This window comes from Arachis duranensis, chromosome 5 (assembly GCF_000817695.3).
Source record: "Arachis duranensis cultivar V14167 chromosome 5, aradu.V14167.gnm2.J7QH, whole genome shotgun sequence".
NCBI classification, from domain to species: domain Eukaryota; kingdom Viridiplantae; phylum Streptophyta; class Magnoliopsida; order Fabales; family Fabaceae; genus Arachis; species Arachis duranensis.
Window position 1 is genome coordinate 16,655,750 of NC_029776.3, and position 22,299 is coordinate 16,678,048.

The 22,299-nt window shown below is 35.5% G+C and overlaps 1 protein-coding gene and 1 long non-coding RNA gene across 9 annotated transcripts; one reads left to right on the forward strand and one right to left on the reverse strand.

Annotated features, from left to right (window-relative positions):
- Positions 1-11,467: 11,467 nt before the first annotated feature.
- LOC127747471 (uncharacterized) lies at positions 11,468-12,152 on the forward strand. Its single transcript, XR_008009314.1, has 3 exons — positions 11,468-11,554; positions 11,778-11,958; positions 12,041-12,152. It is a non-coding gene; the product is annotated as an uncharacterized LOC127747471 (long non-coding RNA).
- A 2,342-nt stretch (positions 12,153-14,494) lies between these two features.
- LOC107488364 (homogentisate solanesyltransferase, chloroplastic) lies at positions 14,495-21,668 on the reverse strand. Of its 8 annotated transcripts, none has more exons than XM_052261967.1 (12): positions 21,420-21,668; positions 20,809-20,995; positions 19,784-20,066; positions 18,867-18,991; positions 18,623-18,769; positions 18,174-18,399; positions 17,930-18,003; positions 17,552-17,644; positions 17,263-17,380; positions 17,111-17,173; positions 16,945-16,977; positions 14,495-14,809 (listed from the first exon to the last, which is right to left on the reverse strand). In XM_052261967.1, exons 3-12 carry the CDS (start codon positions 20,048-20,050, stop codon positions 14,735-14,737), a joined length of 1,221 nt encoding a protein of 406 aa, XP_052117927.1. In that variant the 5' UTR covers positions 20,051-20,066; positions 20,809-20,995; positions 21,420-21,668; the 3' UTR covers positions 14,495-14,734. The 8 variants fall into 8 exon arrangements, with proteins under 8 accessions (XP_052117927.1, XP_015964584.1, XP_020997979.1 ...); XM_016109098.3 differs by having other exon boundaries at positions 20,809-21,077; XM_021142320.2 differs by having other exon boundaries at positions 20,809-21,110.
- Between the last annotated feature and the right edge of the window lie 631 nt (positions 21,669-22,299).

Genomic DNA, 22,299 nt, shown 5'->3' on the forward strand with positions numbered 1-22,299 from the left:
TTGTTGTTGTTGTTGTTGTTGTTGTTGTTGTTGTTGTTGTTGTTGTTGTTGTTGTTGTTGTTGTTGTTGTTGTTGTTGTTGTTGTTGTTGTTGTTGTTGTTGTTGTTGTTGTTGTTGTTGTTGTTGTTGTTGTTGTTGTTGTTGTTGTTGTTGTTGTTGTTGTTGTTGTTGTTGTTGTTGTTGTTGTTGTTGTTGTTGTTGTTGTTGTTGTTGTTGTTGTTGTTGTTGTTGTTGTTGTTGTTGTTGTTGTTGTTGTTGTTGTTGTTGTTGTTGTTGTTGTTGTTGTTGTTGTTGTTGTTGTTGTTGTTGTTGTTGTTGTTGTTGTTGTTGTTGTTGTTGTTGTTGTTGTTGTTGTTGTTGTTGTTGTTGTTGTTGTTGTTGTTGTTGTTGTTGTTGTTGTTGTTGTTGTTGTTGTTGTTGCAAGCTTTGTTTATTTTATTGCTTTTCAGTGATTTTTCTTGCTTTAAGAATCAATTTCATGATTTTTCAGATTACCAATAACATGTCTCCTTTTTCATTATTCTTTCAAGAGCCAACTTTCCTAATTCCAACTTCAAACATGCACTGTTTAATTATACATTCAGAGAACAAAAGTGTTGCCACCACATCAAAATAATTGAACTATTGTTAAGATAGAATTCGAAATTCATGTATTTCTTTTCTTTTTCAAATAAAATTTTTCATTTAGGCAAGGTGAGAGATTCACGGAATCATTCAAAGCCTTAAGACATAGATACTAAATACTAATGATCATGTAATAAAGACAAGACTCAGACAAAAAATAAAACATAAAAACAGACATATAACAATAAAACGAGGAAAGTAAGGAACGGGTCCACCTTAGTGACGACGGCTACTTCTTCCTCTTGATAATCCTATGGAGTGTTTGAGCTCCTCTATTTCTCTTCCTTGCCTTTGTTGCTCCTCCCTCATGGCTTTTTTATCCTCTCTGATTTCATGGAGGATGATGGAGTGCTCTTGGTGCTCCATCCTTAGTTGCTCCATGTTGGAACTCAATTCTTCGAGACAAGTATTGAGTTACTCCCAATAGTTTTGTGGAGGAAAGTGCATCCCTTGAGGCATCTTAGAGATTTCTTGATGAGGAATTTCCTCATGATCTTGTTGAGATCCATGTGCGGGCTCTTTAGTTTGCTCCATCCTCTTTTTAGTGATGGGCATGTCCTCTTCTATGAGGATATCTTCCTCTATGACAATTCCAACTGAATTGCATAGGTGACAGATGAGATGTTGAAAGGCTAACCTTGTCAAAGTGGAGGACTTGTCCGCCACCTTGTACAGCTCTAGAGGAATTATCTCATGAGCTTCCACTTCCTCTCCAAGCATGATACAGTGGATCATGATTTCTCGGTCCATAGTTACTTCGGACTGGTTGCTAGTACAAATGATAGAACATTGGATGAACTCTAACCATCCTTTAGCTATGGGCTTGAGGTCAGGCCTTCTCAGTTGGACAAGCTTGCCTCTAGAATCCCTCTTCCACTGTGCTCCTTCCACACAAATGTCTATAAGAATTTGGTCCAACCTCTGATCGAAGTTGAAACTTCTAGTGAAAGGATGTGGATCTCTTTGCATCATTGACAAGTTGAGTGCCAACCTTACAGTTTCCGGACTAAAGTCCAAGATTCTCCCTCGGACCATGGTATTCCAATTTCTTGGATTTGGGTTCACACTTTGATCATGATTCTTGGTTACCCATGCATTGGCATAGAAATCTTGTACCATTAAGATTCCAACTTGTTGGATAGGGTTGGCTAGAACTTCCCAACCTCTTCTCCAAATCTCACGTTGGATCTCTGGATACTCATTCCTTTTAAGCATAAAAGGGACCTCGGGGATCATCTTTTTCTTTGCCGCAACTTCATAGAAGTGGTCTTGATGGACTTTTGTGATGAATCTCTCCATCTCCCATGACTCGAAGGTGGAAGCAATTGCCTTCCCTTTCCTCTTTCTAGAGGTTTCTCCAGCTTTGGGTGCCATTAGTGGTAATGGAAAACAAAAAAGTAGAGATTTCTTTCACACCAAACTTAAAAGGTTTGCTCGTCTTCGAGCAAAATAAGAAAGAAAGGAGTAGAAAAAGAAGGAAATGGAGGAGATGGAGGGTGTAGCAGTTTTGGCCAATGGGGTTATAGTGTATGTGTTGTGTGGAAATGAAGGTGGATTTGAGAGGTATATATAGAGGTAGGGTAGAGAAGGGTTTCGTGTGAATGGGTTGGGTTTGGGAGGGAAATGGTTTTGAATTTGAATGGGTGGGGGTTGGTAGGTTGTATGATGGTTTTTGGGAATAGAAATGGAGGTGATTGGGTGAGGGTATTTGGGGAAGAGTGTATAGAAAAGTGTGAAAAGGAGAGAGAATGAGGTGGGATAGGTGGGGATTCTGTGGGGTCCACAAATTCTAAGGGGTCAAGAATTTCGAATTCCTTCTCCTCATGGGCGTTTAAATGCCGAAATGTATGCCATTTCTAGCATTTAACACCAGTAATACTGCCTTTTCTGGCGTTAAACGCCTGTCTATTTGCCTTTTCTTGTGTTAAACGCCAGTCTGTTAGCCTTTTCTGGCATTAAACATCAGAATGAATACCTCCATGGGTGTTTAACACCCATCCTGATGCCATTACTGGCGTTTAACGCCAACTTTGGTCTTACTCCAGGGTGTTCTATTTTTATTCAGTTTTATTTCTGCAACTATTTTTTTCTGCTCCACATGATCATAAACCTAAAGAAAACATAAAATAACAATGGAAAACAAAATGAAAATGAAAATAAACATAGTTAAATAAAATTAGGTTGCCTCCCAATAAGCGCTTCTTTAGTGTCAACAGCTTGATAGTGAATCTCTTAAAGAGCTTCACAGGGGCTCAGAGCTTGATGCTAGCCTCCCAATACCAAACTTAGAGTTTGTGTGTGGGGGTTTTGTTGTGCTCTATGCTGGGATAAGTGATTGAAGCATTATATGCTTCTTATCCATGGATACAGGGGAAGATCCTTGAACTTTAAACACAAGGTAGTCCTAATTAACATGAAGGACTAATTCTCCTTTGTCCACATCAATCAGAGCTCTTGCTGTAGCTAGGAAGGGTCTTCCAAGGATAATGGATTCATCCTCATCCTCCCCAGTGTCTAGGATTATGAAGTCAGCAGGGATGTATAGGCCTTCAACCTTCACTAAGACATCCTCTACCAGTCCATAAGCCTTTTTCATTGACTTGTCTGCCATCTCTAGTGAGATTTTTGCAGCTTGCACCTCAAAATTTCCTAGTTTCTCCATTACAAAGGATGGGATGAGGTTTATGCTTGACTCAAGGTCACACAGAGCCTTCTCAAAGGTCATGGTGCCTATGGTGCAAGACTGCAAGGAATTAAGAAGCGTCCGGGATCCGGCTTCTTCTGAGGTAATTTTTGCTGAACCAAGGCATTTAGTTCCTTGGTAAGCAATGGAGGTTCTTCCTCCAAGGTTTCAATACCAAATAACTTGGCATTCAGCTTCATGATTGCTCCTAGGTACCGAGCAACTTGCTCTTCAACAATATCCTCTTCCTCATCAGAGGAAGAGTATTCATCAGAGCTCATGAATTGCAATAATACATTCAAGGGAATCTCTATGGTCTCTATATGAGCCTCAGATTCCTTTGTTTCCTCAATAGGGACCTCCTCAGTGGCTATTGAACGTCCAGTCTCTTCTTTCTCACTAGAGTTCAATGCCTTTTCTCCCTCTCCAGATTCGGCCATCACTGTTGTATTTATGGCCTTGCACTCACTTTTTGGATTCTCTTCTGTATTGCTTGGGAGAGTGTTAGGAAGGGTTTCAAGTATTCTTTTACTCAGCTGACTAACTTGTGCCTCCAGATTTCTGATGGAGGACCTCGTCTCAGCATAAAACTGTGAGTGGTCTTAGAGAGATCAGAGACTATAGTTGCTAAGTCAGAGAGGCTCTGCCTAGAAGTTTTTGTCTATTGCTAAGAAGATGATGGAAATGGTTTGCTATTGCCAAACCGATTTCTTCCACCTTGATTATTATTGAAGCCTTGCTGAGGCTTCTGCTGATCCTTCCATAAGAAATTAAGATGATTTCTCCATGATGGATTATATGTGTTTCTATAGAATTCTCCTATGTAATTCACCTCTTCCATCTCAGGATTTTCAGGATCATAAGCTTCTCCTTCATCAGAGGCTTCCTTAGCACTGCCAGATGCAGTTTGCATTCCATTCAGATTCTGAGAGATTATATTGACTTGTTGAGTCAATATCTTATTCTGGGCCAATATGACATTCAGAGTGTCAACCTCTAAAACTCCTTTCTTCTGAGCCATCCCATTATTCACAGGATTTCTTTCAGAAGTATACATGAACTAGTTATTTGCAACCATTTCAATGAGTTCTTGAGCTTCTACAGGTTTTTTCTTCAAATGAAGAGATCCACCAACAGAGTAGTCCAATGACATCTTGGATAGTTCAGACAGACCATCATAGAACATACCTATGATGCTCCATTCTGAAAGCATATCAGAAGGACATCTTCTAATCAATTGCATGTATCTTTTCCAGGCTTCATAGAGGGATTCACCTTTCTTCTGTCTGAAGTTTTGAACTTCCACTCAGAGCTTGCTCATCTTTTGAGGTGGAAAGAACTTGGCCAAGAAAGCATTGACCAACTTTTTCCAAGAGTCTAGGCTTTCTCTAGGTTGAGAGTCCAACCATATCCTAGCTCTGTCTCTTACAACAAAAGGGAAAGCATAAGTCTGTAGACCTCAGGATCAACCCCATTGGTCTTAACTGTATCACATATTTGCAAGAACTCAGATAAGAACTAATGCAGATCTTCTAATGGAAGTCCATGAAACTTGCAATTCTGTTGCATTAGAGAAACTAATGAGGCTTAAGCTCAAAGTTGTTTTCTCCAATGGCAGGAATAGAGATGCTTCTTCCATAGAAGTTGAAAGTTGGTGCAGTAAAGTCACCAAGAACCTTCCTAGCATCTCCGGCTGCCATGTCTATATTCTCTGCTTCTTTTTCGAAAATTTCTGTAAGGTCCTCTCCAGAGTGTTGTGTTTGAGCTTCTCTTAGCTTCCTCCTTATAGTCCTTTCAAGTTCAGGATCAACTTCAACAAGAACGTCTTTATCCTTGTTCCTGCTCATAAACAAAAAAGAAAGAGAATAAGAAAAGAAGACAAATTCTCTATGTCACAGTATAAAGATTCCTTTATGTGAGTAGAAGAATAGAAGAAGAATGAGAATAGAGAAAGAAGAAGAGTAATTCGAACAAAGAGGAGAGAGGTTCGAATTAATAAGAAGAAGAGAGGTGTTAGTAATTAAATAAAATAAAAGAAATAAGAAGAGAGAAGAGAGAGAGTATTCAAATTTTAAAAGAGAAGAAAAGGAAAATATTTTTGTTTTTATTTTATTTATTTAGTTAGAATTCGAAAATAAGAAAAGAAATAGAAGAAAAATAAAAACTAAGATAATTAATTAATTGAAAAGATTTTTGAAAAATAGTTAGTTGGTTTTCGAAAATGTGAAGGAGAAAAGTAGTTAGCAGGTTTTGAAAAAGATAAAAGAAATATTAAACTTTTAAAGTCAAAACAAACTAAACAAGCAATTAATTATGAAAGATTTGAAAATAAGATAAGATAAAATATTTGAAAATCAATTTAAAAGATATGAAGATAGAAAAGATTTTGCAATTAAATTTTGAAAAAGATGTGATTTGAATTTTAATTTGAAAAATATTTGAAAAAGAAATTAAAAAGATTTGATTTTTGAAACTAAAGTTATGACTTGGCTAACAAGAAAGCAAAAGATATGATTCTAGAATTTAAAGATTGAAACTTTCTTAACAAGAAAATAACAAACTTGAAATTTTTGAATCAAAATAATAATTGTTAGTAAATAATTCGAAAATATGAAATAAAGATAAGAAAAAGATTTTGAAAAATTTTTAAGAAAAAATTCGAAAATAATAAGAAAAATAAAAAGAAAGATTTGATTTTGAAAAAAAATTTGAAAAGATAAATAATTTTAAAATTAAAATTTTTTACTTAACTAAAAACAAATATGATTTTGAAAATTTTTGACTAATTTAATGCAAGAATTTGAAAATGCATGAAAAAATAAAGGAAAAATATTTTTTTATTTTTTTGAATTAATGAGGAGAGAGAAAAACAACTAAATGATACAAGATTTAAAAATTTTGGATCAAAACAAAGAAAAAGACCAAGAACACTTTGAATGTCAAGATGAACACCAAGAACACTTTGAAGATCAAGATGAATATCAAGAACAAATTTTTGAAAATTTTTAAGAAAAGAAAGACACAAAAGACACCAAGCTTAAAAATTTTTGAATTTTTGACACTTAACTTTCGAAAATGCACAAGAAACACAACAAAAGACACAAAACTTGAAAAATTAAAGATCAAACAAAGAAAATAAGCAAGAACAACTTAAAGACTAAGAAATAACACCATGCATATTTCGAAAATTTAAAGAACATATAATTGACACAAAACTTAAAAATTGACACTAGATTCAAACAAAAGACAAAATTTTTTTGTTTTTATATATTTATTAAATTTTTTTCGAAAAAAATTTTTTTAGAAAGAGAAAATAAAGAATTCAAAACTTTAACAAGAACAAGAACAAAAGACTTAAAGAAAAATTAAAGATGATAAAGAAAAGAAAAATTTTTGAAATATTTTAAAAACTTTTTTGAAAAGAAAAGAAAGACTCAAACAAAAAGAAAATTACTTAATCTAAGCAACAAGATAAACCGTCAGTTGTCCAAACTCGAACAATCCCCGACAACAGTGCCAAAAACTTGGTACGCCCGAATTGCAACCAACCATTGCAACTCGAGTACAACTAACTAGCAAGTGCACTGGGTCGTCCAAGTAATACCTTACGTGAGTAAGGGTCGATCCCACGAAGATTGCCGGCTTGAAACAAGCTATAGTTATCCTGTAAATCTTAGTCAGGCGGATTATAATGGTTATGAGTTTTTGTATTTAAAAGATAAATAAACATAAAATATAAAATACTTATATATTTACTGGTATGAGTCTCAGTTAAGAGTTTAGAGATGCTTTGTTCTTCTGAATCTCTACTTTTTTACTGTCTTCGTCTCCAAACCCGAATGGTCTCTTCCACGGCAAGTTGTATGTGATTAAACGCCTTGCAGTCGCCAATTTTCCTCTTAGTGAAAAAAAAACAGGCACGGCTTAACGTACGTCTAATCAGCAGGAGGTTCTCGCTGCATCAGAATAGAACAAATGGTCATTGTCTTTTGCACACTGTCACTACGCCCAATACATGGGAGTTTGAAGCCCTTGCAGTCCATCCTTTTCTTGATCCTACTCAGAGTACCACAGACAAGGTTTAGACCTTCCAGATCTCGGGATGCTGCATTCTGATTCTAGACTCTACCACTTGGTCCCTAATCTCCCTCTTTTGATTGATCCAATGTTCCTGGGAGTCAGCCTATCAAAAGTTAGGAATTAGGCACCCCAAGAGATATATAATCAAGTTGTCGCCCAATGACTACGTTAAGCTCATGTAGACGGCTAGTGGTTGTCAGGCAAGCGGATCTTTGTTAAGATAGCAATGAAGGTCACAGGTGATTGTCACGGGTCACCCCCTTCATTCTGACTTAACTGGATTAAGTACGAGAATATATCTTGAAATGGAATCAAGCATGGTTTGAATGAAGAACAGTAGTAGGTGTATTAATTCATGAAACACAACAGAGCTCCTCACCTTAATCTATGAGGTGTAGAAATTCCACCGTTGAAAATACATAAGTGAAAAGTAAATTGGTGTTCCAAGGACTCGGCAGAGAGGCCGGCCAAAAGACTGGACACGAATACAATAGAGAAATGTAGTATTTATACTAAACTAGTTACTAAGGATTACAGAAAATGAATAACTAAGGTAGATAGTGCAGAAATCCACTTTCGGGGTCCACTTGGTGAGTGTTTTGGCTGAGCTTTGAGTGCTTCCACGTGCATATGCCTTCACTGGAGTTAAACACCAACTTTGGTGCCATTTTGGACGTTTAACGCCAGGTGAGAGTCCAGTTTGGACATTTTACGCCAGAAAAGGGTCTCTGGTGGGCATTTTGACGCCAGTTTTGGGCCATCAAATCTCGAACAAAGTATGGAGTATTATATATTGCTTGAAAGCCCAAGATGTTAGCTTTCCAACTCAATTAAGAGCGCACCAATTGGGTTTTTGTAGCTCTAGAAAAATGCTTCTGAGTGCAGGAGGGTCAGAATCCAACAGTATATGCAGTCCGTTCTCTGTCTCTGAATCAGACTTTTGCTCAGATCCCTCAATTTCATTCAGAAAATATCTGAAATTACAGAAAAATACACAAACTCAAAGTAGAATCCAGAAATGTGATTTTTGCATAAAAATTAATAAAAATATAATAAAAAGTAAACAAAACATACTAAAAACTATATAAAAACAATGCCAAAAAGCGTATAAAATATCCGCTCATCAGAATACCAAACTTAAACTGTTGCTTGTCTCCAAGAAACCAACAAAAAAATAAAGTAGGATAAAAAGAAGAGAAATATACAATAAATTTTAAATTATCAATGAAGCTCAGCTTTAATTAGATGAGCGGGACTAGTAGCTTTTTGCTTCTGAATAGTTTTGGCATCTCACTATCCATTGGAGTTCAGAAATGTTGGCCTCTTTAGAAACTCAGAAATACAGATAATATTATTGATTTTTCTAGTTAAGCTCTTTTTGATTTCTTGAACACAGCTACTTTATGAGTCTTGGCCGTGACCCTTAGCATTTTGTTTTCCAGTATTACCACTGGATACATAAATGCCACGGACACTTAACTGGGTGAACCTTTTCAGATTGTGACTCAGCTTTGCTAGAGTCCCCAGTTAGAGGTGCCCAGAGTTCTTAAGCACACTCTTTTTGTTTCGGATCACGACTTTTACCGCTTAGTCTCAAGCTTTTCACCTGGACCTTCACGACACAAGCACATGGTTAGGGACAGCTTGATTGAGCTGCTTAGGCCAGGATTTTATTTCTTTGGGCCCTCCTATCCATTAATACTCAAAGCCTTGGATCCTTTTGCCCTTGCTTTTTAGTTTAAAGGGTTATTGGCTATTTTCTATTGTCTTTTGGTTTAAAGGGATATTGACTTTTTCTGCTTGCTTTTTCTTTTTCTTTCTTTCTTTCTTCTTCTTCTTCTTCTTCTTCTTCTTCTTCTTCTTCTTATTATTATTATTATTATTATTATTATTATTATTATTATTATTATTATTATTATTATTATTATTTTCGCAAGCTTTTTTTATTTTATTGCTTTTCACTGCTTTTTCTTGCTTCAAGAATCAATTTTATGATTTTTCAGATTACCAATAACATGTCTCCTTTTTTCTTATTCTTTCAAACGCCAACTTTCTTAATTCCAACTTCAAACATGCACTGTTTAATCATACATTCAGAGAACAAAAGTGTTGCCACCACATCAAAATAATTGAACTATTCTTAAGATAGAATTCGAAATTTATGTATTTCTTTTCTTTTTCAAATAAAATTTTTCATTTAAGCAAGGTGAGAGATTCATGGAATCATTTATAGCCTTAAGACATAGACACTAAACACTAATGATAATGTAATAAAAACAAGACTCAGACAGAAAATAAAACATAAAAACAGACAAATAACAATAAAATAAGGAAAGTAAGGAACGGGTCCATCTTAGTGACGGTGGCTACTTCTTCCTCTTGATGATCCTACGGAGTGCTTGAGCTCCTCTATGTCTCTTCCTTGCCTTTGTTGCTCCTCCCTCATGGCTTTTTGATCCTCTCTGATTTCATGGAGGATGATGGAGTGCTCTTGGTACTCCATCCTTAGTTGCTTCATGTTGGAACTCAATTCTCCTAGACAAGTATTGAGTTGCTCCCAATAGTTTTGTGGAGGAAAGTGCATCCCTTGAGGCATCTCAGGGATTTCTTGATGAGGAATTTCCTCATGATCTTGTTGAGGTCCATGTGCGGGCTCTCTAGTTTGCTCCATCATCTTTCTAGTGATGGGCTTGTCCTCCTCTATGAGGATATCTTCCTCTATGACAATTTCAGCTGAATTGCATAGGTGACAGATGAGATGTGAAAAGGCTAACCTTGCCAAAGTGGAGGACTTGTCTGCCACCTTGTACAGTTCTAGAGGAATTATCTCATGAGCTTCCACTTCTTCTCCAAGCATGATACAATGGATCATGATGGCTCGGTCCACAATTACTTTAGACCGGTTGCTAGTAGGAATGATAGAGCGTTGGATGAACTCCAACCATCCTCTAGCTATGGGCTTGAGGTCAGGCCTTCTCAGTTGGACAGGCTTGCCTCTAGAATCTCTCTTCCAATGTGCTCCTTCCACACAAATGTTCGTAAGGATTTGGTCCAACCTCTGATCGAAGTTGACACTTCTAGTGAAAGGGTGTGGATCTCCTTGCATCATTGGCAAGTTGAGTGCCAACCTTATAGTTTCTGGACTAAAGTCCAAGATTCTCCCTCAGACCATGGTATGCCAATTTCTTGGATTTGGGTTCACACTTTGATCATGATTCTTGTTACCCATGCATTGTCATAGAACTCTTGTACCATTAAGATTCCGACTTATTGGATAGGGTTGGCTAGAACTTCCCAACCTCTTCTCCGAATCTCACGTCGGATCTCTAGATACTCATTCCTTTTAAGTATAAAAGGGACCTCGGGGATCACCTTTTTCTTTGCCACAACTTCATAGAAGTGGTCTTGATGGACTTTTGTGATGAATCTCTTCATCTCCCATGACTCGGAGGTGGAAGCAATTGCCTTCCCTTTCCTCTTTCTAGAGGTTTCTCTGAAATTTCAATTACTTGTCCTACAACAATATCAGTGGCCCTATACTAAGAATTTTAGCTAAATCGTTCAAGTAATAAATCTCTTTTCCATGATTATATGGTCCATTTGTTTCTAATAGGCTTCAAGAAACCAAAAATTCAATACTAACACAAGAGAATGTTCTTATTTTTCCTGTTAATGCTTTTTCAGCATTGTTGGAAATACCCTTGTTTGTGCAACTAGAAAAGAACCAAACTGTCGTGGCATGAGTCAATGTCCATGAACTTAAATAGCACTAAAAGTAAGAATAAGATCTCTCAAGAGTTTCATTTTTTTTTTTTTTGAATTAATTGTGAAATTGTGTCATTGTTTTCATATTGACATCAATAATGGATGTCTCTGCCTCATAGTTCTTGGTTATCGGCCTTGTTCTTTGGTGGAAGCACAAGCACAATCAACAAGCATTCTTTGATGTTAAAGGTACTTTCCAATTAGGATCATAGTTAGCATTTTCTTCTTTTTTAATTGAGTACTATAATAGTTCCTTCAATTCATGTACAGCTTAATGTTAAATGTTTTTTATGTTTCAGATCGGCATAAAGAAGAGTTTTAGCCTCATCTCATCAATTTCACTTGGCTGATTACTTCTTGGAAGACATGGATGATGCTCATTCTACTCTCAATTTCCTTGAGGTACCAGCAAAAAAATTTGTCTCAAAATCATCAGTTTCAAAATAGCTATGCCATTCACTTGATTTGGATTTTTGAGAGTGTGGACTAGAAATTTTGGTTTCATTGAAAAACTAATAGCAGGATGCAAAAGCAAATATCTAGATCTGGTTCAATAATTGAAGATTGTATTCTGCATAATGCTTGAAGATTCTTACCAATAATTAATGTTTGAAATGTTCAATAGGAAGGGAATCAAATAAGAACCAAGAAGAGTTGTGCCAAATACAGGGTTGGATTCAAGAACCCTATGAAGGAAGCAAGACATGGAATATCTACATGCAAGAAGCTGCTAAAGGTGTTGAATATTCTGAAAGATAGGCTTGCCTTTTTTTATCAACATTTCAATGTCCGGCATTACTTCGAAGGTATTAGAAGTTTTACAAATTGAAACTTTCATGTTCCTTTTTTTGTGCTTAGGCACGGTGATGTCATTTTTGTTTGTTGCAGTGGTTTGGTGAAGGAGAAAAATATGTCAAAGCAAGCAGTCTTTCAAATGGCCAACAAGATTGCTCCATGTGTTATTTTCATTCATTAATGTTATTAGTTCATTAATGTCTGCTCACATGAATTTGCTTTAGTTATTTTTCTTTTTGTCTTGTATTGCATTTTATGTTGTTTGAATTTCGAATCATATGTTGCATATGATGGTTATTGTTTCAGTATTTTGATATTGGAGTAAGACATTATTGGCCATGTCATTGCTATGTTTTATGGACAAGAAGTTAGTAGTTGTTCTCAAAGAATAAATAAAAGCTTTTATTTTGTTCTAACTATTTGTCTTTCTCTAATTATTTTTAAATTTTGATACTAAAAAATAAATTTTTAATTTGAGAATATGTAAATGAGATGAGATTAATGAATGGTTTGAAATTAAGAATAAAAAATTACAGAATTTGTGGAGGTTTGAAACTCTCACAAAATAGTTAATTTTTGTTAAATTAAAAAATCAATTTGTGAGGATTTTAAACTGTCACAAAGGTGATTAAAAAATGCCACAAAAATTCAATATAAAACCTCTACTAAATAGATTGTGGAAGTTTTTAAAAAATTTTCACAAAAGGACCACCTCTTATTTGATCAATATACACTCACCATCCCCTGTATTATGCCAATTACACATATTACACATAGGCCCCTTGACGTAGTGACGTAGTGTAACTAACAAATTCTTATACATGTGATTGTCACCTATGTTTTAATGATTTTTTTATTTTCTTTTGTTTTGTTTTATTCAACTGAAATAACAAAAATACCCTTCATAACAATATTAAAAGAAAAAGTATTTTTGTAATTGTTCTCGGTTTGTATCTATTTTCTATGCATAAAGAGATTTTTGGATTAGAAAAGACTTTTAACAAAATATTTTTAATGGCTGTTTATGTAGGTCAAAAAAGGTGTGTAATTTTGATAAATCTCAAAGTTTGAGTGTAAGGTACCTAAATAGTAATTATTCAACCATTAAATTACAAACAGGGAGAAAATAAGTAGAAATATTTTCATAACAAATAATGAAACATGGCTTTAGATTTGGTAGCCATCTCTAAAGGAAGGCTACCGATGACCCTCTCTAAAACAATTATGAATTCAACCTATGCTTTTTTTTCCCTAAAGTTATAAAAGTTCTCCTATTTTCTGATTTTCTTTTCATTTTAACTCCATTGTGTTGAATCCCTTCTTGTATCCCCTTTTCTTGTCCAAGGCTTAACCACTCCCTGGATAATTTTCTTAAGAAACTTACTTCAGAATATGCTTTAAAATATGTTTATAAAACAATTGAGTTTGATTTGAATGATAAAAGATTAATCCAAGCAAAGTTAAAAGAGCAACAACATCCATCCTTTCTTTTATACATATATTAGTACATGAAATGCGTTTCTTTATATAACTATATTAGTACAGGAATTCAACATTGAATGATCTATTCCTTGCTTTGGTTAAGATGCCTGCACCTTGATAGATCGTTCAGTGTGAATGCGGTAACTATGGTAAGCCTTGAACAAGAGAAGGGGATACACTAGGGGTAGGGGGTTTCAACACAATGGGGTTAAAAGAAAAAAAAATTAAAAAACGAAACTTTTACAATTTAACTGTTATAGATGCGGCGTTCAATTCATAACTATTTTAGAGAATGCTACCAGTAACCTTGGCTCAAAGCCATGAATCATAATACAAATCGTCTTCAATAATTAAGAAACGTATGCAAATCAGAAGCAGCATTAAGTGAATAAGCAATATCAGCATGACAGTCAAATCAGAAGAAACAACATCAATCAAGCAACAATTAAGCAATTAAGCAAATCAGAAGCAACGAGAAGCGTAATTCAATTGGAGGATTATATTGAATTGTTCAATAACTCTTGAATGCGAAGAAGTGTAGAACAGGACCTTGAGGCGGCTAAGTAATGAGTGAGTGATGAAAATGTGAGAAGACAACAGAAGAGTGATTGAGTAAGTCACCGAGAAGGGAAGGAAAATGAAAAGACACACAGAGAACTCAAAAGAAATGAGGGGATGAGGCCGCGAGGGAGAAGCGGAGAAAACTTAAGGCTAAGATTCTGTTTACAGTTTTATTTCATTCTATTTTCTAGTAAGTCTTCAAAACATCTTCATTGTTAGAAAAATTTTGTATGATAACACCAACACATGGTTATGGCAAACATGATTTTTAATTGGAGTTAAAAAGATTAATCAAATCTTGTATCGCTTTATAGTGATTGTATGACATACATTGATGCACTTGACCCATGATAACCATGGTCAACGCCATCATACCTCACCGACAATATAGTAGCTTTTGTAGTAAGAGGTATGAAAATATTTCAAACATCCTTTTCACTTTCATCACTGGAAGTAGAAATTATTTCAGATGAACTTGACATGTTGCTTGTGCTAATTTTCCAATATCTAAAAGAGGATAATATCACTTTTAATATATTTTCGTTTTAGGAATATAATGAGGATAATCTCTTTATTTTCCACCATCACTCTACATTATATCTATTATTACAAGAAAAACGCCGTCATACTTTATATACAACAATACTAATTACAACAAAATGACCAGTTGATTTGGCTTGGCCATGAAGATCAATGACTCTCAACGTGTGCATCTCTTCAAAGAAAACTGAAGCGTGGTATCAGCTAGATGAAAGGAAATATGGCGTACTCAGCATAAAATAGATTCCATATAAATCGATAGAACCCTGAAATTGCTTCCTGCATGTTGAGGCAATTGACAGAGAAGTTTAGACCAATGACAGAAAACTGGGTCACTAAAGCTTTATACAAATGTAACCACCAATTTTAATACATCCTAGTGATAAGATCGGTTATATGGAGTGTCACAGAGAGCATTTAACTATTACTTGACTTGCCCTCCACACACAAAGTTGAACTACCAAACAAGCAAAATAAGTACTTTTTTAAAGACCTAATCTCATCCTGATCGAAAATACAATGAAATTAAGTTGCTGTAAAAAAGCAAAATTGACCTCTTTTCTTGGTGCCCAAACTTGAAATTTTAACCAATCATGACCCAAAACTGACATGGAACAAGAAATTAAAAAAAAAATTTGACTAGTTATACGAAGTTTGTGAAACTCGGCTGGTGTTAAGCATTGTAGCAGGTTCACACCGTCAGTCCCAAAGGGTAATGCTACGATGAAGAGTTAAATTTTTTTGAAGAGTGAAGATTACCTTTTCTTTTAAAGTAAAGAAAAAACCCATAAAAAATATATTTCATTCTTCACCCAATTCTACTCTTCACCAAAGAAATTCCCAGTCCCAAGTCTGACGAAAAGAGGAGAGGTGTGCTCGATAGTTGATGTTCAAGATATTTTGCAAATCTAAGGTTTGGGCAACTGATAGCTGAATTGACTATAAACTAATGCTACAAAGAAAAAAATTGGCATCCAACTTGAGTCTTTTATCAAATTTCTGCCACATTCATTTTTGTAGGTATTGAAAATAAAATAAAGGTAAAGTATATTTTTTTTATCCCCAAGTCCTTGAAAAGTTTTAAAAATATTCCTAATATTTAATTTAATTCAATTTGGTCCCCATTGTTTAAAATAAGTTTCAATTTTATCCCTGACGTTAATTTCGTAATAGTCAATCGCTAGTCAAAATTCACTTTTCCAATTATACCCCTTGACCACATCATCATCAACATATCTCATCTTCTCTCATATCTCCAGCAATCTACAACACCCCACTTCCATCTCCTACAACCTCCATAAGCATACCATCATTTATCATAATCATCACCTCCACCCCACCTATTCATCTTTTTCTCATTCTCTCCTGTACACTACTGCCACTAACCCCTCCCTCCCTCCCCACCCCATCACCAACAACGACTCATCACCCTTAACCTCACCTATTCTTCTTTTCCCCTCCCTCTTGTAACCCACCACCGTCATAAAAAACACTCTTTTTCTACATCCAAGACCGCCAACACCCTTCACCTCGCCTATTCTTCCTTTACTTTCCCCTCTTGTAACCCACCACCTTCATAAAACCACTCTTCTTCTACATCCAACACTGCGACTCTTCTCCAAAAACTATCAATACCAAAATCAAATACCCCCTCTTATCAACCACCACCACCCCTCCAAACAACAACAGCAACACAAAATTCCCCTTTTTTTTTTCAGAATTCAGAAAATCAAGTTGGAATTGGTACCATAGCATAGAGATTAGTAAACTCATTGACTAAAGTTGGAGTCTTTGTGAATCGCTGTTGAAAAGCATCACTGAGATTGTGAGCTGGGTCAGTAGAGAAAGATGAACTCATTGAGAGGGGGAAGAGTTTAGAGAGAGAAAGAAAGAGAAAGGAAAGGTGAGCTCAGGTAGTGGTGGTATATGGTGGGTGATTTGGAGAAAGATGAATTCAGCGAGCAACAGTATATGGTGGGGGAGTGGTGCTGGTGGCTGCGATGGTAGTTGGGTGAAGGAAAGGTGACAATGATGATGAGAGGATGCTAATAATATTCATGATGTAGAGGTAAGGTGATTTGGCGTTGTAAGAGATGGAGGTAGGGTGACATACTGCTATAGACTGCTGAGGTTATGAGAGAAGTTGATGAGATAAATGTTGATGTTGATAATGATGTGGTCCAGGGGTATAATCGGAAAAGTGAATTTTGACTAATAGGTGACTGTTAATAAATTAACATGGGGAATAAAATTTAAATTTATTTTAAACATTAAGGGCAAAACTAAATCAAATTAAACGTTAGGAGTATTTTTAAAACTTTTTGAAAGTATACTTTACCCATAAAATAATAAATATGTTAAAAACATGGAAAGAGTAACTACATTATTTTCACACAGAAGGGGCAGTATGTTACCTTGGTATAATTTGCTTTTTCTAATACCCATGCCTGAAATATAATTAGCAAAGTACATTCTGTTCAGAGTGATTGGATCAAAGTAGGAGACAAAGCAAATGCAAGACAAACATACACAAATAAAATAAAATGAAAATCATAATAGTTATTAATTCAAGAAGCAAACCTGGAAAATCAAGCAGGATGCAAAAATCATATGAGCTGGTATCAGTAACCATTGCCTGAAAGCCTGTAACATACAACTGGGACTTATGTACAGTCATGTAAGATGAATAAAAAATTTCATTAGTGTGGCAGACCAAGGATGTTTATATTAACCTGTGGCATATAAATTGCTGCCAATATTGAACCAATATAGTTCATTAGCAAGATTCCACAACCAAGGAAAGCAATGTTCCGTACACCAAGTTTTGTCGCAAAGGTTGATATCTGATACCTGAAGTTAGTCATTACAAGAAAGTCCTTATTAGAATAGAATAAGATAATAGCCCAGTGCAAGAAGCGGGTCAACCTTTGTGCATGTACAATATATAAATGCAGATATAATGAAATACAAGTTCTCCGTATCGGCAACTCGGATAAATAAGCTTAGCACTATGTGACTTACTTGCGATCCCCCTCAACATCTGGAAGATCTTTCGTTATAGCAATTACCAATGCAAACAATGTTACAAATGTAGTGATGAAAACCACAGGTGAGCTGCAGGTAAAGACACAAAAACAGATGTGTTCTCAAATAAGTAAGGTAAACAATATTGGATGAGAACATAATGTTTTATAAAATTATAAGATTGATTCGATTATACAGGGAAGCATAGTCCTACTTTTCAAGCAAAGTTCACTGGCCAAGTCATGTAATCATAGAATTAGACAAATTAATATTTAGGATCGACTTCGTGGAGGTATTGTTGGCACAACATATTCCCATGAACCTGGTTCTTTACCTTAACCAACTACAAATATGAAGCAACAGAAAAACACAAACCTCCACTCAAATGCAAGTCCAAGGGCAGCTCTAGTGGCATAGTACACGCCAAAGTTAAGTAGAAAACCTCGGACCTGCACAAGCCTCTTCTGTCAATGCTCAACCATAATAGATGCTTCAAATTCAAATAACCATTGAGTTGCTCAAAAGAATCTTGAAAGTAATCATATGAAGTAACTATTTAGTTGAACTTCAACTACTGTTAGCTCAGCCTAGATAGGGAGAATAGGAAGGTAAACCATACCGTGGCAATAATAAGAAATGCTGCAATAGGAAAACGTTTCATTCTTAATGGAGGAACAGAATAGATGGTGCCGAGAAAAAGGCCAAGCGTGTAAAGTGAAAATATAAAGGGCCCAAAGTTCAATCCAACAATCAACAAGCCAGCAGCAGCAAAAAATGCAACTAATAGCCATGCAGATTGGACTGAAAGATCTCCAGCAGCTATAGGTAAATAAGGTTTGTTTACCCTGAAAATGAATATAAAGCTACTTAGATAAATGGCCCAATATACATTTACTTAGATTGGGCTTTAACCAACAACAGAAACAGCTTCAGATCCAGGGAAAAGAATGCGAAAATGACAGTTACATAAGACACAAATTCAAATATATAGGAACTTAGCAAGCAAGCTATGGGAAAAGGCAGAGGAAGTCAGTTTCACAGAGAATTTTATAAATGATTACATCATACTTGTCAATGCTAATGTCATAGATTTGATTGATTCCAACTATATAACCATTCCCACAAATCAGGGCAAAAAGACCAGAGAATGCTTTGAACAGAAGGGACCACTTTATCAGATTTGAGTTTTCAATCAATGCTCTTGCCACCAAAGCACTGTAAACAGAATGAGTAACCGGCATTCAGTACAGTAAACTTTCTGAGAGAAAAATAACTGCATTGCTTATTGCAGGCATATGGTAAAGTTACTCACAAAGAACCTAGTGATGTGCCGCGTATAGTATGTGGCCTTAAAAATCTCCAACATGCATCTTTGAATTCTGAAACTTTGTCTGCAAATGGACGATCTGATCCAGCAGCTCCAACATGGGTACAAGCCTAGCATAAGGTATTTCACCTTAAACTGATGAATCAGACTAAAATATCATATATTAAAACCAATGCAAAAATGTGAGTACTAACAAACTGAATTAGCTATGAGCATATTCATAGGTTGCACACCTGCAGTTAGTGCCGAAAAATAAATTTTTCATGCTAACCTTTGTGTTATCAGTCGTGAACAAGGCTAAAATTTTATATATTTAGTTAACAAAACATCATATTGTCCATGTCTTTATCTATATGTGGTATACAGGAGTCAATAAAGCAAACTTTCCAGTCCTAGTTACACTGATTCAATGAAAATAACAGGTTCAACTTGCACATTCACTAAATTCTATAAGGAGCTATTAATTGTGATGGTTCTAGAAGTTAATTTTGATAATTGGATCTTACATAAATGGTCAAAATTAAAGCATTGCATGACTATTTTAGGTAACCATATGACCTATAAATAACTCATCATTGTGCATAGTTATATTATATGGCCAATATTTGCTCCTTCCTACCCATATATAAATATAATTGGGTTGGTATTGTAAAATCAATCCCAGCCACTGATTTCAATACAACCAAAGTGATAGAATATCATGAACACCATGGAGTTAAACAAATTAAAGGAAACAAAGCTCATGATATTTTAGTACATGCAAATTTCCCAGGTGATTCTCCATTTGCCACTGATTAATTACCAACAATAGCAAAAATTGAATATCCCAGACTAAAACAAACAAGGTAGCATGCAGATAGAGGAAGCAAAATCGGCATATGAAGGGGAAAAGAAATACACACCGTGATGGAAGTGGGTCTATTCGAGAGTCTTCTGTCATGATATCGTAGAGTTGAATGGTTGTTTCTGGAAAATTTTAAGCACAAAGTAGAAGCCTTTGGAGCAAACTTGGTGGTGGGTGTTTTGATGGAGTAGGAGGAGTTGTAGTTGGAGGTGGCAATTGAGGGATTAGCACAAAGTGAAGTTGATTGAAATGTTGAGAGCTTCATGGGGAGCTGAGTATGGCAAAGCATAAGACTTTTGCAATCACAGATACAATGGGTCACCATCTAGTCAAGCCACCACCTAATCAACATCAATCCAGATAGCTTATTGGTAGAAAGAAAGTTTTATCATTGCATTTTTTGGATTTGTGCATTGTGTACTTCAAGTAAAAGAAATGATATAGAGATTTGTGGCACCATCAACCAAGGTTGCGAGAACCGGACCAGTCAATGAACCGGTAAGGCAACTGGTTCACTGGTTCAATGGTCCGACCAGGGTTTAACCGGGATTCAACTGGTTAAATAAATATTAAATGAAATTATTAAAAATTAATATATGTAATGCTTGATCACTATCTAGTTGTTCTATCTTCAAAAATAAAAATTTCTAATTAGTAACAACTACAATTTACAAACACAAATTTACAGAAATTAAATACTGTTACAGCCAATGACTAAATATTGATTGTTGAACAGATTTACAGATAATTTCTAATTACATCAAGAAGCCAACAATACATGCAGCACCAAAAGTTCAAAACAGAAATTCAGAAAACAAATTCAGAAGTCAGAATCCATACAATTAGACAATTAAATGAACAATTAAAAATCAACAAAATTAATAAGTACCAAAAAATTAATAGAATTATTTTAAAAGAATTAATTCAAATTGAAAAGAACAGTTAAGCTGAAAAAAATCACTAAATGAAGTCAATCAAAATACAATGATCCTCAACAAGCAACTAGAGAGCGCTAATTCCATAATTTCTAGCCTTGAAGATGCCCACAGCCTCATCAAGAAACTTAGCAGAAAAAGAGAGAACCTGGAGAACAAAGGGAAGAAGCTCGACTGCTCAAGCGTTCCACAGAGGTGAAAGCAAGGTCCCTACGCTCTTTTGTGCAAGAATACGCTGTTGTGAAAGTTAAAAGAACTCCTTTGAAATAAGAACAATTATCCGGCTAACCCACGCTCTTGGAGGAAGAACAAAAAGGATTGGTGCAGAAAATGCCCTGGAGCAGTGGAACAGAGGTGACGATGGAGAGACGTTCGCGGTGAGCAGTGGAACAGAGGTGAGCAGTGGCAAACAATAACCTCAGCAACAAAATAACCTCAGCAAACAATAACCTCAGCAACAAAATCATGAATAGAATAACAAAAAAATTAATAACCTCATCAAACAATTACTAAACCAGCAAATAATAACCTCAGCAAAAAACATCATGAACAGAAAATCAGAAATAACAAATAAATCTATAACCTCAGCAAAAGTTACTAAACCAGCAAACAATAACCTCAGAAAATCCAGCTAATCAGCAAATCAATTTGAAACAAATAACAAGTATTATCAGAAATCAATTGCTAAACCCTAAACCAGCAAGCAGACGCCGAGGAGATGGCTGTGAAGTACGAAACTGCGAACAAAGTATTACTTACCGGCGGCGAGGTGGAAGGCGAGCAACGGCGATGACAGAGGACGCGACACCGGCGAACAGATAGAAGGCGAGCTCGGCGATGACAACGACGAGGTGGGGGCTGCGGTGGTCAAACCCGTCGCTGCGGTGGCTGCGCGATTGGTGCTGTGGTGGCTTCTATGGTTCTCAGAGAAGAGAGGAGAGGAGATGAGTTTGTGGCTTTGTGAAGAAGAAGCTAAGATGGCTTCTAGGTTCACTACTTCGGTTTTGCGTTTAGCCGTTTCTCCTCCTTTTCTTTTTTTTGTTAGGGACAAAACGGCGTCGTTTTGGAGGGTTTATTTTCGAACCGAAAACCTTTTAAAAAATCGGACAATTCTATCGATTTACCGGTTAATCACATATGAACCAGTTCTGTAATCGATTTTTTGTCGGTCGGTTTCTAAACCTATTCGAACTGGCTTAGTGATCGGATCTCGATTAACTCGATTGAATCGGCCGGTCCGATTCGATTTTCAGAATTATGTCATCAACTAATTTCTTTTTTAAAAATAAATAAATAAATAAAAGAATAATATATTTTCTTCATCATTCTAAATATCTAATAATGCTTAAATAAAAAAAATTATCATTCTTTTTATATGTTTTCAAGATAATAAAGATATTAGACTTTTACCTTGTTTAGAAGTTAAGAGAACTAAGAAAAATAGTAACAAATTCAACATAAACCGAAATCAGTTTAAATTATATTTAGAGAAATATTGTTTTGTACATTGTTAATCACTAAACAACATCTATCTATACATTTGGGACATTATACTTAGTGTGTGTTTGGATTTCAGTTTGCAAATAAGAGTTTGCACAAAATTGATTTTGTAAAATTGATTTTGATGAAAAGTAAGTTT

Coding starts and splice junctions, on each gene's coding strand:
- LOC107488364 (XM_016109099.3), bottom strand. CDS start 20,050: ATGGTGACCCATTGTATCTGTGATTGCAAAAGTCTTATGCTTTGCCAT. Junction 18,992..19,783: donor ATAGACCCACTTCCATCACG/GTGTGTATTTCT, acceptor ACCTTATGCTAG/GCTTGTACCCATGTTGGAGC. Junction 18,400..18,622: donor TATGACATTAGCATTGACAA/GTATGATGTAAT, acceptor ATTCATTTTCAG/GGTAAACAAACCTTATTTAC.